This window comes from Panulirus ornatus, chromosome 64 (genome assembly GCF_036320965.1).
Source record: "Panulirus ornatus isolate Po-2019 chromosome 64, ASM3632096v1, whole genome shotgun sequence".
NCBI classification, from domain to species: Eukaryota; Metazoa; Arthropoda; class Malacostraca; order Decapoda; family Palinuridae; genus Panulirus; species Panulirus ornatus.
This window is the reverse complement of record NC_092287.1, coordinates 7,045,993-7,067,796: the sequence shown is the minus strand read 5'-3', so window position 1 is coordinate 7,067,796 and position 21,804 is coordinate 7,045,993. Positions and strand designations below refer to the sequence as shown.

Sequence of the window (21,804 nt, the reverse complement as noted above, 5' to 3'; positions counted from 1 at the left end):
GAGCAAGCACCTGTCCAGTAGGTTGACTTCAACGCGTAGAGCCGCACGCTCGAAACTCGACCTGTGTGGATATATATATATATACGTGGCTTCCGTCGATGGGTTTTGTCTCAACACGACGGTACGACCCCCTTGAGAACGACGGTGCGACCCCCTTGAGCACGACGGTACGACCCCCTTGAGCACGACGGTACGACCCCCTTGAGCACGACGGTACGACCCTTTGAGCACGACGGTACGACCCTTTGAGCACGACGGTACGACCCATTGAGCACGACGGTAAGTACGACCCCTTGAGCACGACGGTACGACCCCATTGAGCAAGACGGTACGACCCATTGAGCACGACGGTACGACCCTTGGGTATGATGGCCCGGCCTTTTCGCCCTTCCTTGGAAAGCGAGGCCATTTAAAACCCAGAGGTCGCAAGGTCGTGTTCAAAAGTCCCGTGTGGTCGTCGTGCTCGAGGGTTATAAAATCGTGCTCAGGGGTCGTGCCGTTAAGATCAAAAGGTCGTACCTGTATGATCAAGGGGAGGACAGTCCTGCACGAGGTGGTCATTCCGCTGTGCTCAAAGGTCGTACCTTTGTGCTAAGGGTCGTGCTCAAAAGTCGTACCGACGTTCTCGAGAGGTTGGAGCGTCGTGCTCAAAGGTCGTGCCGTCGTACTCAAGGGTCGTTCCGTGAAGCTTAAGGGTCGTACTGGAAGGTCGTACCGCCGCGCCGTGCTGCTCAGGGGGTCGTACCGTTGTCGTGCAAAGGCGTTAGAAAGAACAGCGCACGGAGATCACAGAACAAACCTATAAGGGAATAAATAACATACGTAGAACAGAAAGAACATCAGAGATTAACGAAAACGATAGAATGGTATTAGGGAATAATAAGGACGTAGACCAACACACACACACACACACACACACACACACACAGACAATCGGAAGAAAACGAACCGAGGGTAATCACCGACACATAAAGAAAATGGAAAACGTAATTGACGGGGGGGGGGGAAACTTAGGGAAACTTATGACGCAGGCTGAGACTTGACATGTAAGAAAATGGGAGTGTACATTATGCCATACGACTTTCTCTGGGGATCATGTGGGATGTTTGGGGGGCAGGTAATTGACCTAAGGCTAGAGCCAGCAGAACCAGCGTGAAAGAGCACTGAGATTAGAGCTAAGTGAAATTAAGATCAGATGAGATTCTCTCTCTCTCTCTCTCTCTCTCTCTCTCTCTCTCTCTCTCTCTCTCTCTCTCTCTCTCTCTCTCTCTCTCTCTCTCATTTAACCCATCCCTCTCCATGATAGATAAGTCTATCATAATTCACTAATTTTCTTGGGGGTGGGAAGGGGTGGAACGGAGGGGAGGGGTCGGGGGTGAGGATGTGGTGAGCGGAGTGGCGTGGTAGTGAGGTGGATATACAGTGGCGTGGTAGTGAGGTGGATATACAGTGGCGTGGTGGATATGCAGTGGTGTGGTAATGTGGTGGATATACAGTGGTGTTGTGGATATACAGTGGTGTGGTAATGTGGTGGATATACAGTGGTGTTGTGGATATAGTGGTGTGGTTATGTGGTGGATATACAGTGGTGTAGTAATGTGGTGGATATACAGTGGTGTTGTGGATATACAGTGGTGTGGTAATGTGGTGGATATATAGTGGTGTTGTGGATATACAGTGGTGTGGTAATGTGGTGGATATACAGTGGTGTTGTGGATATACAGTGGTGTGGTAATGTGGTGGATATACAGTGGTGTGGTAATGTGGTGGATATACAGTGGCGTGGTGGATATACGTGGTGTGGTAATGTGGTGGATATACAGTGGTGTTGTGGATATACAGTGGTGTGGTAATGTGGTGGATATACAGTGGTGTGGTAATGTGGTGGATATACAGTGGTGTGGTTATGTGGTGGATATACAGTGGTGTAGTAATGTGGTGGATATACAGTGGTGTTGTGGATATACAGTGGTGTGGTAATGTGGTGGATATACAGTGGTGTGGTAATGTGGTGGATATACAGTGGTGAAGTAATGTGGTGGATATACAGTGGTGTAGTAATGTGGTGGATATACAGTGGTGTGGTTATGTGGTGGATATACAGTGGTGTAGTAATGTGGTGGATATACATTGGTGTTGTGGATATACAGTGGTGAAGTAATGTGGTGGATATACAGTGGTGAAGTAATGTGGTGGATATTACAGTGGTGTGGTAATGTGGTGGATATACAGTGTGTGGTAATGTGGTGATATACAGTGGTGTGGTAATGTGTGGATATACAGTGGTGTAGTAATGTGGTGGATATACATTGGTGTTGTGGATATACAGTGGTGTGGTAATGTGGTGGATATACAGTGGTGTAGTAATGTGGTGGATATTACAGTGGTGTGGTAATGTGGTGGATATACAGTGGTGTAGTAATGTGTGGATATACAGTGTGTTGTGGATATACAGTGGTGAAGTAATGTGGTGGATATACAGTGGTGAAGTAATGTGGTGGATATACAGTGGTGTAGTAATGTGTGGATATACAGTGGTGAAGTAATGTGGTGGATATTACAGTGGTGTGGTTATGTGGTGGATATACATTGGTGTTGTGGATATACAGTGGTTGTTGTGGATATACAGTGGTGTTGTGGATATACAGTGGTGTAGTAATGTGTGGATATACAGTGGTGTGTAATGTGGTGGATATACAGTGGTGAAGTAATGTGGTGGATATACAGTGGTGTAGTAATGTGTGGATATACAGTGTGTTGTGGATATACAGTGGTGTGGTTATGTGGTGGATATACAGTGGTGTGTAATGTGGTGGATATACTGTGGTGTTGTGGATATACAGTGGTGTTGTGGATATACAGTGGTGTGTGGATATACAGTGGTGTAGTAATGTGTGGATATACAGTGGTGAAGTAATGTGGTGGATAAACAGTGGTGTTGTGGATATACAGTGGTGAAGTAATGTGGTGGATAAACAGTGGTGTTGTGGAATATACAGTGGTGTTGTGGATATACAGTGTGTTGTGGATATACAGTGGTGTAGTAATGTGGTGGATATACATTGGTGTTGTGGATATACAGTGGTGTTGTGGATATACAGTGGTGTGTGGATATACAGTGGTGTAGTAATGTGTGGATATACAGTGGTGTGTGGATATACAGTGTGTGGTAATGTGGTGGATAAACAGTGGTGTTGTGGATATACAGTGGTGTGTGGATATACAGTGTGTTGTGGATATACAGTGGTGAAGTAATGTGGTGGATATACATTGGTGTTGTGGATATACATGGTGTGGTAATGTGTGGATATACAGTGGTGTAGTAATGTGGTGGAATATACAGTGGTGTGGTAATGTGGTGGATATACAGTGGTGTTGTGGATATACGTGGTGTGGTAATGTGGTGGATATACAGTGGTGTAGTAATGTGGTGGATAATACAGTGGTGTGGTAATGTGGTGGATATACAGTGGTGAAGTAATGTGGTGGATATACAGTGGTGTAGTAATGTGGTGGATATACAGTGGTGTGGTTATGTGGTGGATATACATGTGTATGTGGGTGGGTTGGGCCATTCTTTCGTCTGTTTCCTTGCGCTACCTCGCTAACGCGGGAGAAGCGCCTAAGTATAATAAATTAAAAGAAATATATATATACATATATATATATGTATTCGTCCCCCTAACTCTAAGCTTAATCTGATTAGCAGCTTATCTAGTGTATCTGATAACTGTAAGAGGACAGCAGCAGCCGCCGCTTAGCCCACAAGCTGTAAACTTAAGCTTGTTATCTGCTTTTTAAGCTTTTGATCTACGTAAAGAGCAGTGAGTGGTAAACTACTCTAATTTTAAAGCTTAGCGTGACTGTAAAAGCCCACTTTGATAAACATTCAGTGTAAATAATTGTGATGTTAGAATCCACTGTTCCTTGATATACAGTGTTTATACCATGTGTGTTTATAGATGGACTTGCACTAATATGATTTTTCTTTCTTTTTTTTTTCAGAAACAGGTACGTGCCGTATTTGTATACAGAGGAGTCTCCAGCGTTTACATAAACGTCCAGGTAAAGTCTTTACATAAATTCAGAGGTATAGTTTTTCTATGAATTACGGGACAAGTTATATAAACGTTCAGGGGACAGAATTTGTATAAACCTTGATGTTTATATAGATTCTCGGGTAAAATGATTATTCATATATGTAAGGATAATGTACACACGGAGAGATTACATGGTTGATGCATGATGTTTATATAAATTCTCGGGTAAGATGATTATTCTAGATATGTAAGGTGAGATGACATGGTAGATGCATAATGTTTATATAAATTCTCAGGTAAGTGATTATTTGAATACGTAAGGATTATGTACACGTGGAGAGATGGTATGTTCATGTAAGGAGCAGCAATGTTCATATAAACAACCAGGTTTAATACCCCATTCACCACGGTGAAGACATTTTGTTCCCAGTACATAGGACGGTGCTCAAAGAGAGCGAGGGGTAATTGGCACTGTTAGAGGGAGAGTGCCATCCACCGTAATCCTGGGAAATATAAATTCAGGGTCTTTCCTTTTTGGGAAATTTAAATTCGGGTCATTCCATTTTTGGGAAATTTAAATTCAGGTCATTCCCTTTTGGGAAATATAAATTCGGGTCATTCCCTTTTGGGAAATATAAATTCAGATCTTTCCTTTTTGGGAAATATAAATTCGGGTCATTCCCTTTTGGGAAATTTAAGTTCGGGTCATTCCCTTTTGGGAAATATAAATTCGGGGTCATTCCTTTTTGGGAAATATAAATTCAGGTCTTTCCTTTTTGGGAAATATAAATTCGGGTCATTCCTTTTTAACCGCTTCTAAATGTCTGGTTCGTGTGAACAGCCGTAATGGCTTTTGTGCCCATCGGTGTATGTAGTTCTTGGACCGACAGTGACACGGTACCACTTCACGTTTTCTTTTTAAACTTTCCATTTTCATTCTATGATTTTTTTTTCAGTGTCAAAATGTAGATCAATTTACCATCGACCTTTGCACCTCACGGTGTGAGGTGGGGTTAGCAGGAGGCGTAACCCACTTTCAAACTCTTCCTTCCGAGTCCATTTAGTGTTACCGCTATAAGGGGGGTAGGGGGAGGGGAAGGGATTATGGTGTTTGGAGAGCATGAAAAATCCAATGTCCATAAGGACGACGAACACCGTCGTGGACATAGTATGCTATACTGGTGTTGTGGGCGATGTGATCTTCTGTTGTTGTACGTCCCCAATATACAGAGGTCCATTTCTTCCTTATACCGCACTTCGTTGTGAATGAATCGGCGTCCGCGAATGGCAGTGCATTATATGTATATATATGAGATGTATATATAACGCCATTTCCCGCGTTAGCGTGGTAGCGTTAAGAACAGAGCCTAAGAGGGGAAAATTCTCTTTGGACCCCCATCCGACAGCGAGGATTCGAACCCCGCACCATTTGCGTGGTTGCCGGGGTACGCTCACCACCCGGCTATGCGTACCCAGCAACCACGCACATGGTGCGGGGTTCGAATCCTTGCCGTTGGAGGGCGTTATGTGTTCTATAAAAAGAGCATGTTCACATGCACTATATATATATATATATATATATATATATATATATATATATATATATATATATATATATGTATATATAAGCTAAAGGAACGAATAGCAAACCGTAGACAGAGGTCCGAGAATACCGTAAAGGAACGTTCGCCGTGACTACCCCCCCAGGAAGGGCCCCACAAAAGCCCAGCGTTACCTCTGTGTGTGTTGACTGTCCTCCCCCTCACGATGTTCTTTGCACGCACGTCCTCAGCTTTAAGAGGAAACGGCGCCACTTTAACGTCGGGTCAAGACTTCTTGTCTGACTCGTGCGGTTATTACATAAACATAGTAGTGTATATATATATATATATATATATATATATATATATATATATATATATATATATATATATATTCGGCGAGAGATTAGCCTTCTTCAACGAGGTTGTATCGTCATCAATGGACATAGAAAAATTTCCACGTCAAAAGGAGTGTCTATCCCTGTTACTGATTGTAGCGCAGCGTATAGGCTGCAGCAGCCACGTCAAAGGGCTCGTCTTGAGTTTACGTTGATGACCAGAGTAATAACTTGTAATCAAAGGTTGATTGAGGTATATGTTTCCAAAGGCTTTTAAAGTATAGAGGAAATACATGCAAAATATATACACTTGGGAGTATAAAGGAGAGGGGAAGGGGCGGTTTGTTAAGTACACATAAGTCTTTACACTTATACACAGGTGTTTGCCAGCAGCATACGTGTAATTTACCCATTTTTCCTGTACGGGGAAGTTTTGCACTGGTTGTGGGGGGGGGGGGGTGGCATCTCGTGGACCTTCTCTTTTACCGGACAACTTTTCAACTTCGTGCCGTCCGTCCACGCTCACAAACTTCCGTCACATTGATCGGCTGCTGCTGTGGCACAGACGTGTACTTCTGTACAACTTCCCTGACAGGTTTCTTGTTTACACTCTCACGTTTAGGGCCTCTGGTTGTCCCGTCTCTCCTCCACTCGAAATGCTGTTTACTACTGTCTACGTCATCAAGTTGGGTCAGGAAACTTGAAGGGTGTGGTCAGGTCAAGCGTGACTTTTCTCTCCTCCGTGTGGTTAGATTTATGACCCTCTAACCTTCCTCTGCTCTTCATCTCTCTCTCAGTCCCGATGCTGTCTTTTATTGCTCACCTCTGGACTTTCTCCATCCGTTCTCTGTGGTTTTCTAAGCCCGTTGGCCAAATCCGGGAAGCGTATTCGAGCTTGGGTTTAGTGTAGGAGGATACGAACAGCTTCGCTGAATATTTCCATATCCATGTACTCGAATGCAGTTGTAGCGTTTTGCCAGCAGACAGTTTGTCTCCCTCGCTGTTCTTAAGATGGGACTCTGGCGACAGAGTGGGTACATTGTCGACTCTCTCTCTCTCTCTCTCTCTCTCTCTCTCTCTCTCTCTCTCTCTCTCTCTCTCTCTCTCTCTCTCACGCGCATTCCTGCAGCTTATTTCCAGCCCGATGATATTTATATAGATGGCTTTTTTCGCTTTCTCTCATCCTCAAGACTGTGCATTTACTATGGCTGAATTTTCACTGAGAGTATAGGAGACCAACTTTGGAGTTTGTCAAGGTCCCCTTGCAGGTTGATGCAGTTCTCCTCGCTTTTTACCTCTCTCATGACCCTAGCATCATCCGCAGACATACTCTGGTATGAGACCAGCCCTTCTGGTGAGTCATTCTTGCGAACCAAGAAGAGCAGTGGTCCCAGAAGAGAACCCTGTGGAACGCCGCTGGTGACCTCAGTCCATTTTGAGACGTCTCTTCTGACATGCGTCTTTCGTTCCCTTCCACTGAGATAATCTACCCATCGAGAATGTCCTCCCCTTATTCCTGTCAAAATGTCCAGATTCTTTACCAGGTTATCGCGACGTACAGAGTGAAATACTGTCTGGCAGACAAGATGAAAGAAAAAAGATAAATCCACCTAGCCTTCAACTTCGTCTAAAACGGAGCTCGCTCACTCGTAGAAATCTCTTAAGGGGTTCGTTACACAACCCTCATTTCCCCCCGAGGCAGTTTCTCGTCTGCCGGAAGTCATCCATTTGCCTTTTGCTTTATACAGCAGACTCGCCAGGGGAGACCCGGTCTGTAGTTCAGCGGTCCCCTTTACCCCACCTCCTCCTCCTAAGACGTCTGTTTGTCCCCCCATTTTACTACCACGACTGTACGCTCGGTACTTTATTAACATTTCCCATCAGAATCTCGAACATTTCCAGTTGGTCAGTAGCGTGAGTATACTGCGGTATATGTAATCGGTGCCGTGAGCTTTTTAGATGAGGAACTATCCCTTAGTGTTTTGTTTAAGTCCTCAGGATACTTCAGTGTTTTCCAAGGCCTCGTCCCATATTCCAGGTCACTGCTGTCCTCTTCTGTGGCAACAACACTCTTTGAACTTGTCGATCGAGTGCCCTCACACATCCTTCCATCATCCTCTGCAACTCCTCCTGCTAAATCCCTTACCCTTATTACACGACTAGAATTTGTTTTTTTTATAAGCTAATTTTCTCCTCATGAATCAACGTACGAGTTTCAGACTGTCTTCCGCCTCGTCCAGGGTATTCTTGTCAGTGTTCCTGTGTTCCTCGTGTATCATCGTGTTCTGCTAGTTCCCCCGCGCTCTCTTCCGTCTCGCCAAATGCTGGCTGGCTTTGTGTACCGCCAGCATCCTCACCACACCACGTCTTCCATTCGGTTCCTCCGCCTTTCGTCATCTGTCACTGACGCCCTCAGTCCTCTTTTCACAACCCGTTCGTTCCCTTCGTATTTGAAGGCAAAGGTGCCCTTGCGTTCCCATTCATCCACTCTCACTTTTTCATGGACCCATCACCGCAGTGTCCTGTGTCCTCCACCCTCTCCCCTGCCACCTGTCCAATGCCCGATGTCCCCAACGTCTCAGCTCCATATCATAGTCTGTCTTGCCTCAGACATTGTTGGGTTGTGTGTGTGTGTGGGTGTGCACGCAAAAGCCGTACGTACACACACACACACACACACACACACGCACGCACCACACACACACACACACACACACACACACACACACACACACACACACACACGCACGCACGCACGCACGCACTTTAAGGGTATAAAGAGTTCAAAAAAAAAAAAGAAACGAACTTAACTTTTAACAAGTCACACAAGCCGAGACGGAGGGAGGGGTCGGTCATGCGAGAACTCTCGGACAGGCCAGCAAGAGCGGCTATTTCTTGCTCGTGTTACCTAACGACCAGAAACATTTCCTCAGAGTCCAAGACACACACACACACACACACACACACACACACACACACACACACACACACACACACACACACACACACACACGACACATACCAGCTGACAACCTCACTGGAGACGATCAAAAGACTATTCTCCTTACGTAGGAATATATATATATATATATATATATATATATATATATATATATATATATATATATATATATATATATATATATATATATATACATGTGTGTGTGTGTGTTGTTTCTGCCCAAGTATCCAACTTCTATATCTTACATCGTTGTTCTAACTGTGACATAGAAGACCTGGCAGTGTTAGATCATGCTCAAATCAGGTATTGCTTGAGGGTGTCCATTCCCGCAGCGCTACGAATCCTTTCGACTCCTCTAAGTCTCATTCGTCCTCACAGTCTTTAAAAGTCAGGATAAAGATCCTATAGAGACAAAATGAAAGTATGATCCTCCAGGGTCTCATCTTTCCATCATCTCGTCCCGCGTCTCGTGATTTCAAACTCTGCAGCGTCTCGTATCGTATTGATAAGCTTTTAAGAGACTTTGGATCTCCGAGGGTTCGCTCGCATGTTTACCCTAAACCGTGAACACTTCTAGGACTTTCAGACGAGGTCTCGACACACCTTAAACCATCAGATCACAGCATTAGGAACCCCCTGTATCGTAGCATCCAGTACCATCAGGGGTGATCGCAATGGCCCCACACGATTTGGCGTCCCATGTGCTCTCTCTCGTCGGGACACAGACGTAGCTGTTGTTGTCGTAACCTTTGGGGGGTGTAACCAAGTTGCGAAGCTCGCTAGACGATTGTGAGGGGGTTGTGGGGTTGGAGGAGGTGGTGGTGGGTTAAGGTCAACCCCATGTCAAATCTTCAGACAGCAAACAATGGGATGAGTCGTATGTAAACAACTTTTTTTTTTTTTTTGTGTGTGTGTGGGAGGGTAAGAACATGGGTGGCTATTCTCAACACTACCCACCAAGTCCCCCTTCATAGACAGGTACGAAGGCCAGGTGACAGTACGAAGGCCAGGTGACAGTACGAAGGCCAGGTGACAGTACGAAGGCCAGGTGACTGTCACCCATATGTCCCAGGACGAGTGACGAAGTGTCTAAGATGTATATATAAAGATTTTAATGACCGGACATTTTCAAAATCGTGGCTAGTGATTTTTTACTATGGAAATGTAATCGTAATCGACATAACATAGAAAATGGAAATTAGATTGTCTTTTCATGTTAAGTTCCTTGCGCAAAGATGGTACAAGACGTCAAAATAACTTATTAAATACAGAACATGAGATGTAATCAAATCCTTCGCTCAAGTCTCTGTGTGAAACAGCGCCTTTCCCACAGCCACATGCTGAAGGATCTCCACCGCACATCATCATCCTACACACCCGCGCGTATCCTTCGCGAAATCCTCGGACCTCGTCAGTCCTTCAACACCACAAGAGGACGAAACCAACCCTCCTCCTTTTTGCCCTCCCTCCTCACTCCATCCTGACGCCGGGCACACACACACACACACACACACAACACTCCGAACTGTGTCTCTCTTTCCCCCCTCTACCGTCCTCGGTCCATCGTACGACACCCGTCCGTCACAATCCTAGCAACGGCTCTACCCCCGTCGCCATCACAACCCTTCCCTCCCACCCTACACAACACGACCCTCCCCCAATCCCACTGTACTCCCTCCTCCTCCTCCTCCTCACTCCCCAATCCTCACTACAAATACTCCAAAGAGATACTTGAAATTCTGGACGCCCTCCAACTTCTCAATCTGCCCGTTCTGCTGGCCTCCTCCTCCTCCTCCTCCTCCTCCTCCTCGACGCACTGGCCTGCAGCGGGGCGCATGCACTACTAACTTCCTGTATATATTACCAGATACCTCGAGCAGACTTCGCTTCCTATGTACCTCGTCCGCAAGGTCGTCTACATAGGCTACAAAAATATATATATATATATATATATATATATATATATATATATATATATGTATATATATATATATATATATATATATATATATATATATATATATATATATTCTCTCCATTTTCTTCTATGGCCTCCATTGCTTGGGAGAGGTTCCTGCGGATCCTTCGTGGTTAAACACGTATACATGAGGATCTCAAAGAAGTGTTCGGAAGTTCCCATTTCCAGTTACTCTCCTGCGCCCGTCTGTGCGAGGTTAGGCATGTGCTGTACGACGAGACGGTGTTCCATCCCCCAGCACATATACTCGTCATGGACCATCAGGGCCTCTGTTACCTGTCCTTCCTTCCTACGTCGTGGTCCTCCAGCAGGCCACCAACGTGAGAGACCACAAGGTCCTCCGTTACCTGTCCTCCTCGGCATAGACCATCAGGGCCTCTCTTGTTGCTCTCTCTCTCTCTCTCTTCTTCGTGTAACCTCACCCACTCATCCTTTCACCTCTTTCTTCTAACGGGTAATCTGGTCTAAATATAAGAGCTACCCTACCCCTTACCCTATTTCTTTACACGTTTTCTTTAAACTCTTATTTTTTTTCTTTTCATCAACTTCCCCCCTACCGTCTTTGCGAACTCCAACACACAACGCGTGTATAACTTTACCATATATTTCTTCCCGAGTCCACACATACTTTCGACGGAACTTTGCGAATACTTTACCGAAGTCCATATATACTTTGTACTGAACCTTAACAAATACATTTTCCTGGTATATATATATATATATATATATATATATATATATATATATATATATATATATATATATATATTGTGCATAGAACCACTAAACTATTTTTTTTTTTACTAAAGTTCTTGTTTACTTTCTACCCAAACTTTACCAAATACTTTTTCTCCTCCGATTCATAAGTGAAGTGTACCAATACCTCCCAACACTGTCCTCCACATGGTGGCAACACGGGATCCAACACCTCTACGACCCTCCATATGTGACAAGGATTCAGTTGTTTACGTGCCACTTTACCTATAATAATCTTGATGCTCTTACTGGCCCCTAGTGAGACAGCTGATCCTTATGTAGTCTATACACTGTCCCTGTAGTGTGTACATCCTCCCTATGGTCTATACACCCTCCGTGTAGTCTGTAAACTGTCCCTGTAGTGTGTACATCTTCCCTATGGTCTGTACACCCTCCGTGTACTCTGTACACTGTCCCTGTAGCCTGTACATCCTCCCCATGGTCTGCACACCCTCCGTGTACTCTGTACACTGTCCCTGTAGTGTGTATATCCTCCCTGCGGTCTGTACACCCACCCTGTAGACTGTACACTGGTCTTATAGTGTGTGCACTGTCCCTGTAATCTGTACACAGCTCCTGAAATCTGTACATTGGCCCTGTTATGTCTGTATACTGACCTGTAATCTGATTCTTAAGCACGACGGTACGATCCCGTGAACACGACAGTTACGATCCTTCTGCACGACGGTACGTCCCCCTGAACACGACGGTACGACCCCGTGAACACGACCCGTGTGTATGATGGTCGCACCTCAGACCCGAACCTTATAGGAGTACGAGAGCGGGATGTAAACGTCGTGCTCAAGGGTTTAATACCAAACTCGGCTGCGTTATTTGGTCGTACGTCAGCTATACGACGTAGGGGAAAAAAAAGGACTTTAGTCTTTTGGTGCACGTAAGTGCGTTATTGGAAGTCTAGAAACCCTTAGTGTCTGTGTGTGTCTGACGAGACAAACCACTGAGATTGTGTCTTTCAAATGCCACACCTCAAGTGTTTGGTTTGACTTAGGTCATAGGATTGACTCAAGTCATAGAAGTGACTCAAAGTCATAGGAGTGACTCAAGTCGTAGGAGTGACTCAAGTCATAGGATTGACTCAAGTCATAACCAAGGTTTTTAAATGGTGTCACCTGGTTCAGGCCTTATGTCAGGTAACCAGTGCGTGGGTGCGCGTGGTTGGACGTTAACTATTACCAAAGAAAAAGAGTGTGTGTGTGTGTTTGTGTGTGTGTATGTTTGTGTGTGTGTGTGTGTGTGTGTGTGTGTGTGTGTGTGTATGTTTGTGTGTGTGTGTGTGTGTGTGTGTGTGTGTGTATGTTTGTGTGTGTGTGTGTGTATGTTTGTGTGTGTGTGTGTGTGTGTGTGTGTGTGATTTAACTTGGGGGGGGGGGCTGCTGGAGGCTAAATGCAGTCACGGTAAGAAAAAAGATAAGAAAAAAAAACAAAAAGAAGGTATCGCGACACTTGCCGTGGTGCTCTACATTATAAAACACAGGACGAAGCTTTCTGATGTGCTCTCTTGGCCTCGTTACGTGTCGGTATGCATCGTTCATTTGATTTGGTAATGACACTCTAAAGATTAGGAGAGGGATGACTAGACTCATGATTAGGAGAGGATGACTAGACTCAAGATTAGATGACTAGACTCAAGATTAGAAGACGACTAGACTCAAGATTAGGAGATGACTAGACTCAAGATTAGGAGAGGGGTGAGTAGACTCAAGATTAGGAGAGGGTGACTGGAATTATCAGGTACTTGTATGTCAATCATCTTTTGTCTTTTTCAAAAACTTTCGTTTGCATGGTTAGTCAAACGTATTTGAGCATTTCTCATATATAAAAAAATATAAGCAATATATGACCGAACTGAAGTGAAATACACAGCAATTTACACACGCATACAATATTCGAAGAAAATGTAGCAGGGTCGGGTTCTGTATCTCACATTCCAAAACGAAACGCTGCGGGTATTAATGCTTCGGCTTGTCCACTGTCTTTCATTCCCTCATAAAATGTGAACTCGCTCTCATTATTTCTCGCTTCCATCCTCTCTCTCTCTCTCTCTCTCTCTCTCTCTCTCTCTCTCTCTCTCTCTCTCTCTCTCTCTCTCTCTCTCTCTCTCTCTCTGTGGTGTGTTCCACTGGCGAGTGAAAATGGCCGAAACGGCCATAAATGAGTCCCACGTCGAGTTCAGTCATACAGGTTTTGAATCGAGATTCGTATCTTTGAAGCACTTAAGGTTTACTCTGGCCTCAAAGGCCTGTCATTAAGGATAAGATTCACAAGCCCTGGGCTTCGTAACTACGTATACAAGACGAGAATGTCCTAACGTCGTTCCTGTTTCCCTACGCCAGATGTGTCCCTCAAAGGGAGGAACTAATAAGGTTTTCCAACCTTCCAAAAAAAAAAACTTATAAAACCTTTTCACTTCAACGTTTTGTTTCTGAACCACCACAAGGCATTCGGTACGTAACAACTCATGTGTCCACTTCTCTATGATTCTTCCGTCATCAGCGAAGATCTGCATCTCTGTTTATCATCGTATGTCGATGGGAGGAGAAGAGGAGGAGGAGGAGGGGGGAAAAGAAATAGTATTCCTGGATGTAAGTCATGAAGAAGGACTATACAGCAAAGTTTTTAAGAAATGCAAAGAAAAGAAATAATGGTCATTCATCCAAAGGACTAACCCCATTGGAGCTGCTAAGAGTAGCATAAGTCTTTTTTGAATTCCCTGGTGTCCAAAGAAGCAGCTTTACTCTCTTCCCCCCCCCCCCCTTTTTTTTTTTTTGCTGTGCCGACGGTACATAACGAGTGTGGAAATCCCATCCCGGCGAGTCTTTTATAAATACCTCCAGAGTTTGAGTCAGTGTTTACACTTAAGCGCTCGAGCGTTAGGGCGAGCGGGGGGAAAAAAATGAACACAGACGCCGTTTCAGTGGGCTAACGGGTGGGTTGTGAGCTGGCATGGACGGGTGGGAGCTGGAGGGTTTGTGCACTTCCCAGGACACTTCGAGGTGGAGGGAGGATATACAGCTGTACTGAGGTACAAGTGGAGATGGCAAGTTATATGGTGAGATGGCCTGTATATGGTGAGTGGGGTGTCTGCTCCTGATTGGAGTGCAGCTGAACACAGGCCGGACGTCGCCTGTGGAGGTAGCGCCCCCCAAGCAAAGGTTTTTTTTTTTTTACAACGGAGGACGGATGAGGGATGGGGTGGACGGATGAGGGATGGGGTGGACAGATGAGACGTGGGTTGGACGGATGAGACGTGGGGTGGACAGATGAGACGTGGGGTGGACAGATGAGACGAGGGGTGGACGGATGAGAGTTGGGATAGACGGGTGAGAGGTGAGGTGGACGGGTGGGCGAGAGCTGAGGTGGACGGGTGGGTCAGAGCCAAAGATAAGACAGTCGAGAGCGGTGGTGGGGAGACACTGAGACACCGAGGTGGATGAACAAGAAGACAGATGGCGAGCGTTACAGTGAACCCGTCTACCACTGTCTGGTCAACACTTGTCTGCACCCGCATCCGAACACCACTTCATCACGCTCGCCCTCTCTGGCCCCGGAGCAACTCCCACGCGTACGTTTACAGCGGCACGACAGTTCAGGACAGAGACAAAATACGAGCAGAATACGTTCCAACTTTAGCTTCGTGGCAATACGTTCCCGGACACTCCGTGGGGTGAGGGAGGGAGGGAGGGAACAGCTCCAAACAACGCTGTAAGTCTCATCACCTGACTTATCCTCTCGTCCCCGACGTACGAGAGTGAGGGAGGGAGAGAGAGGGTGGTTCTGGACGACAGAGGATCGAGTAGGTTTTATTGGTTAACCTTAAACTGACCTAACCAAAGACCCCCCTCATCAAAAACACCTAACCTAACCTGACCAATGACACCATCAGATACCTAACGTGTCCTAACCAGGACCCCAACCAAATAACTAACCTCGCCACACGAAGACCTCCCCCCCCCCCAATCCAAACACCTAACCTGACTCGACCAAAGGCCCCCCCATTTAACCTCACCTGACCTGGACAATCGTGTTGTATGGGCAACCGTCACACGTAGCCATCCTCGGAGGCAGCGCTGTGTAACCACAGTGAAGTGACCTGTGGCATACCTGGATTAGTGACCCCTCCTCGCTGCTTGTGTTGGGTTGTTGGTCGACCAAGGCTGCTGGGAGCGATGGCTCCCTGGGTTATTGGTCGACCAAGGCTGCTAGGAGCGATGGTCCCCTGGGTTGTTGGTCGACCAAGGCTGCTAGGAGCGATGGTCCCCAGGCCCACGTAACTCCCACGGCTTGGCTGGTCCGTTAGTACTCTGTGTACATAATCATATTTGACCTTTTGAAAGTTCCCACGGTGAGGGTCCTAAAGTCTTGGGCCCCGGATGTTCATGGTGTATTATCTTTCTTGTGCTTATCGCACATTTTGATTTTAGTTGGGGTGGGGTGACATTTAACAGCGTTCTGTGCCTGTCGTGATAAAGGGAATTTCTTTTTTTGTGTGTGTGGGATGGATACCACGCCTTCTAGGATTTCGTAAGTGTAAATTATGGTATATCTCGCCCGTCTACGATTTCACTCGTTCGCAGTTGATCATTCCCTTTTCCGTAGCAGAATGGGCGTTGAAAGCTCTCAGAAGTTGGTACCAGCGACTAGTTCTTCAACCACTGGTTTTTCCTCCCTTGTCTTGAAGGTCCGCAGGATCCATCCAACCGTCTCCTCGGAAGAGGAAACTGTTGCTTCATTATTTTATTTGTAAGGCCGTCAGATATCATTATTTCGAAGTCTTTATTTAGTATCGTCAGCAGTGGATGATCAGAAAATATGATCAGTGTCTGTTTCAGTCAGATATAAAGGATAGGAACGTATTGAGAACAAGTACAATTCCTTAAGGATATTTTCTTTTTTTCCGCAGTGGTATCGGGAAAACCCAAGAGATCCGTTGGTAAGAAAGTTGTTGGTCCATCTTCCGGTTCCGGTTTTACCGGGTGTATATCCCCGCGCTTTACGTATCTTAGGTCCTGTGACAACATGGTCACACCAAGTCTGAGGGTTTATGCAAAGTACGTGTAGATTTCAGAAAGCCAGACATTATATATTTTCACTACGTACACTGAGGAACATTATTATAATGCCATTACACGTTTGTAATACCTGGTTGTCTTGCCGCTTGCGAAAGGTAGCATCAGGAACAAACGAATGATGGCTTCAGCTGCCATGTGCAGTGCACCACAATTAGATCTTACCTTCTACAGCCAAACACCCAAGTATTACTCCACGGAATACCTTGACTCCTTCATGTGCACCGGTTTAGTTCACCGACACAGCACTTTGCCCCCCCCCCGTATACCACTACAATCCCATTCATTCTATCCAATGCATAAGGTCTTGCCTTCGTTAATGTTCAGGCCCCGATACCCCATAGCCTCCATCTTTCCATTTCTTCTCACTTTCACACAGATCCTCTCCGTCTGTATTCTCTCGTCCTCAGAATATGAACACAAGTTTCACGTCTCACATTTATGCAGTACTCCCGGGACATCTATGCATATCTTCAATTGTACCCATATTTGCCCACAGCCCCAGGCTCTCCTAACCTGACACTTAAGCCCTCATGAATCCGCCAGCTATCCCGTCCACTCCCTGGTCTAGAACACTCCACGTCCTCCAAGGTTCTTCCCCTTTTCAGAATTACAGTCAGACAATCCTCTCCCACCTCATTAAACCCCCATCTTTTACTCACACTCTCAACTCCCTCCCTTCACGCACTTTCCCAGCCGCTATCGGCTTGTTTCTCTCTCTCTCTCTCTCTCTCTCTCTCTCTCTCTCTCTCTCTCTCTCTCTCTCTCTCTCTCTCTCTCTCTCTCTCTCTCGTCTGTAATAGGAAAACAGCCGATTCACTTCCCATACCACAAACGCTCTCCTCCACCTCCCAGCATACTGCTAGACCTGCCCTTTTCTCTCGAAGGACTCCTCGCATCTTACTTCCCTTCGTGAACATCAGACATCCATGGCGACAGCACGCATTGTTGACGTACACCCGCCCTCACCATGCGTACCCTAGCGGAGGGAAAAGTAGTGAACACCGACGATTCGTGACCCTTTTGTAACGGGTTCTTAGTGAGCTGGAAGGTCGCTCTGCTGGAGACGAAAGTATGTAGGTCCGAAGTCAAATCAGCTCGATGCACCAACGGAAAGAAAAAAAGGATATAAAAAAGTTTCAAGTTAAGTAATGAAGCGTTAGGGGGAAAATCTAAAGTTTCATGCTGGAGACTGCAGAATCTTGGACGTTTCAAAACTTTTCTTCTTCAATTAGGTAAGGCAAATTATCCAGCATTAAGAGCGCGAAAGTTCCCTTCAATTTCGCCAACTCTCCTCTCGTGCCAAGCTTTTTATTCTCTTCATTACACAGACACACACACACACACACACACACACACTCGGTGCCTTGAGGGAAGACCCGACCTTAACCAACATAAACAAAACCAAGTTTTAATTCCCTTGTGATGACAACCGAGGATTCGAACCATCTCTCAACGTTGCCTTTTTGTTATTCGGGACTGGTTCTGTCTGTCTCTCTGTCTGTCTAGCCATGCATTGCTCGAACTTAGATCCCATTTAAGTACGAAGGTTTCGACCCCCACCTTGAGCAAGCAAGGCGTTTATGACCCTTGTGTATGAGGGTAATCTACGACATGACCCTAAGGGCTCAGGTCAAAGGCTGTCGTGCCCAAGGGGATCTCGTACTTACTTGACGTGCTCTAAGGGTTATATATATATATATATATATATATATATATATATATATATATATATATATATATATATATATATATATATCCCTCCACACCCGATTTGAATTTTCCAAAAGGAACAGAGAAGGGGGGCCAAGTGAGGATATTCCCCCAAAGGCTCAGTCCTCTGTTCTTAACGCTACCTCGCTAACGCGGGAAACGGCAGATATGTATGATATATATATATATATATATATATATATATATATATATATATATATATATATATATATATATATATATACAAGTGTGCGTGGGAGGGAGACCCATACTGGAGTCACGGGACACAGGAGTGTTATTTCCTTCCCCTCCTCCTCCTCCTCCCAGCATAGATCAATCCATTCCGGGTCCATAGAATGTATAGAAACGGCACATGATGCTGCTTGCTTCTTCGCACCACAAGCACGCCACCGGGCCGAACCTAGCTCTCTCTCTCTCTCTCTCTCTCTCTCTCTCTCTCTCTCTCTCTCTCTCTCTCTCTCTCGTCTATAATAGAATAGAATGAAATAAAAACGACCGCGCCAGGTCGTGCCGCGAACACAAGTAAATCCAGCTTGATGCTCTCCCTTAGTTGTAAGAAAGATCCCGGTATATATATATATATATATATATATATATATATATATATATATATATATATATATATATATATATATATATCATCCGAAAGATTTTTGCTCCTCAGAGGTACGCACTGTGGTTGGGAACACCTGACTCTCTTTTGCACTGAACATCTCCAACACCCGAGCTTAAATAAATCTGTTCACACACACACGAGGAGGGAGGCAGGGAGGGAAAATCTCTCTCTCTCTCTCTCTCTCTCTCCGCTACGTGGGTAACCCGTGTCACCGGTCTGCGAGGCTGAGTGAGCGACTTGTGTGTGTGTGTGGGAGAAGGGTTTGGGGGGGTGGGGGACGGGAGGAAGGGACCGTTTTGCTACAGCAGGTGCCCCCGTCCGTGTGTACCAGTGTCTTTGAAAGACATGAACACGTTAATCCACACCGCCCACCACCACCACCACCACACCGATGTAATAGCCAAACAGTCTGGCTTATAAGCAGGCCCTTAAAAGTTGCCTGGAAGAAGGGTAGTATTTCTCCCTAAACTGGTCGTGATGTTTCCCCCCTTACTTGCTGGAAGCGTTTCTCGTACAAGAGACATTTTTTTTTTTTTATGTAATGAACCGCTGTACGTTTTCTTTTCGCCGCCTTTTAGTAACAGCGTATTCATTATTTTCAACTTGGATACGACTTTTTCCTCGGGTGTTCTATAAAGATGCATGATACACATATTCCATTACATATACACATCTTTTTACATGGAAAGTAAATCATTCCGAATACATTATCTGCCTCCCTTGTGCCAATTTGTGGATCCATTAAGTTACAAAGTTGTTGCCGTGAGCGAAATTCCAATGGGCATTTTAGCTGAAGTTCGCACATTAAAAGGAATTATACTTTTCCTCTCGTACATGTTAGGTTAGACTAGGTTAGGTTAGGTTAGGATAGGTTAGGTTAAGTTATTTGGTTAGGTTAGGTTGTTAGGATAGGTTAGGTTAGTTAGGGGTTACCTTAGGTTAGGTTAGGTTAAGTTAGTTGGTTAGGTTAGGTTGTTAGGATAGGTTAGGTTAAGTTAGGTGGTTAACTTAGGTTGTTAGGTTAGGTTAGGTTAAGTTAGGTGGTTAAGTTAGGTTGTTAGGATAGGTTAGGTTAGGTTAGGTTAAGTTAGGTTAGGTTAAGTTAAGTTAGATTAGGTTAAGTTAGATTAGGTAAAGTTAGGTTAGGTTAGGTTAAGTTAGAGTGGCATCTTCATTCATAATAACTAAACGCGACTGACCAAACACATCCTCTACTAATCTACTTTAATTATCTAGTTTACAATTAACAGTAAAATGTCTTTTTTTTTTCTGGGTACATAATACCAATAGGAATCTCTATGACTTCCCAGTTTTAATAATTAGTCACTGAATCCACAAATAATTAGGATCAGTTTAAAAAAAAAAAGTATGATCATAGTGAAGAATAATTATAATAACGTTATCTAAAAATACAAAGCCCAGCCACCACAAATATGTAAACGGAAACTGTAACTTGTGAGGGAGACTATACATTTTTGGTAAGCTAAATAACTCTCCATCACCAATGTAAAGGTACAATGCAACTCTGTTTGTACCCTGTTATACAACGGAAGCTTGCCAGTTGTGTGGTTCCTCAATTGACCCAGATGGCATCACAGGCCAGAAAGGTTCTCGGTGTTCACCCAGAAACATAAGTTTCCAAAAAGAGAAAAAAAGTTTCCTCCAACTAACTTCTAAGCGTTCACCGAGGCGCACACACAGAGCTGGAGGTTGTGAGACGTGATTAGCGCCTGCTTGGTGTGATGAACAGACTTACCTGTTGCCACATGGATGATGAGTAGCAGCTTGGACAGTATACGAAGCATCTTCGACGACTTTTCCCTCCTTGCTCCTTTTTTCTTCTTTTTGTTTCTCCTCTTTTTTTCTCTCTCCCGAGCTTAACCTTCAAAAAAAAATGTAAGCGACAGGAGTCCTTAAGGAACGAACGCCAAAGTTCACTGATGTACTTCGGAAAATGTAAGAAATATATATATATATGTATATATTTCACTCCCGAGTTCGGTCCAGAGGAGGTGGGGTCACAGTACGTATATACACGGCCGGAGGGAGGTGGGAGGTAGAGACAGAGAGAGGGGGAGAGTCAAGAGAGACGCAAACACAAGAACGCAAGTGAGACTGACGCGAGCGGCCAACACGTGTGTGTGTGTGTGTGTGTTCTCTTCCACGCCCCGATGGCTCACTTTCGCATGAGCTACTGAACGTTGGCCGAGCCTCCGCTACCCGCTGCCTCCTGCTGCGACCGTTGGCCACGCCCCCCGACGACACGCCAGTTGCCAGCCCTCGCCCGGACCTACAATCCCTTCCTCCCTCCTGCAATGGATCCCAGTGCATCACACTGACGAAAACTCGGGGTATGGAAGGTCTACATGTACGTATGGTGGTCTGTGGTACCGGGAGCGAACTGGTCGGAGCTCAGAGGAGGAGGTCAGAACGCATACCCAACCCATCAATGTGTCATTTTTTCTAAAAATGACATTCGAAAACTTGAAATCAGAAGGGAAAAAAGTGGACACAACTTTTCCTCCCCCTCCCCGTCTCATATCGGTAGAAACAACGGGTCGGAAATGTTTCCAAATTCATATCGGCTACTTTTTTAAGTATATTGTTATTCGCTGCGACCTACATCATCTTTTCCCTTACTTTTCCAGACTTATATTTACTTTCGTATAAGTTCCCACAAACACGTCTCGACTGAAGAACAAGAAATACAACGAATTCTACCTTTATAAATATAGAAATCAAAACCGCGAAA

General features: G+C 45.1%; 1 protein-coding gene across 3 annotated transcripts in view; it reads right to left on the bottom strand.

Annotated features, from left to right (window-relative positions):
• The window catches only part of LOC139746304 (protein amalgam-like), a 511,983-nt gene extending 490,725 nt beyond the window's left edge, over positions 1 to 21,258 (bottom strand). For 2 of the 3 annotated variants that reach the window (XM_071657415.1, XM_071657417.1), the window contains exon 1: positions 20,809 to 21,257. In XM_071657415.1, the coding sequence (XP_071513516.1) occupies positions 20,809 to 20,857 (49 nt within the window). In that variant the 5' untranslated portion in view covers positions 20,858 to 21,257. Of the gene's footprint in view, positions 1 to 20,808 lie in introns of all 3 variants that reach the window. The other variant, XM_071657416.1, reaches the window with a different exon arrangement.
• Positions 21,259 to 21,804: the final 546 nt, after the last annotated feature.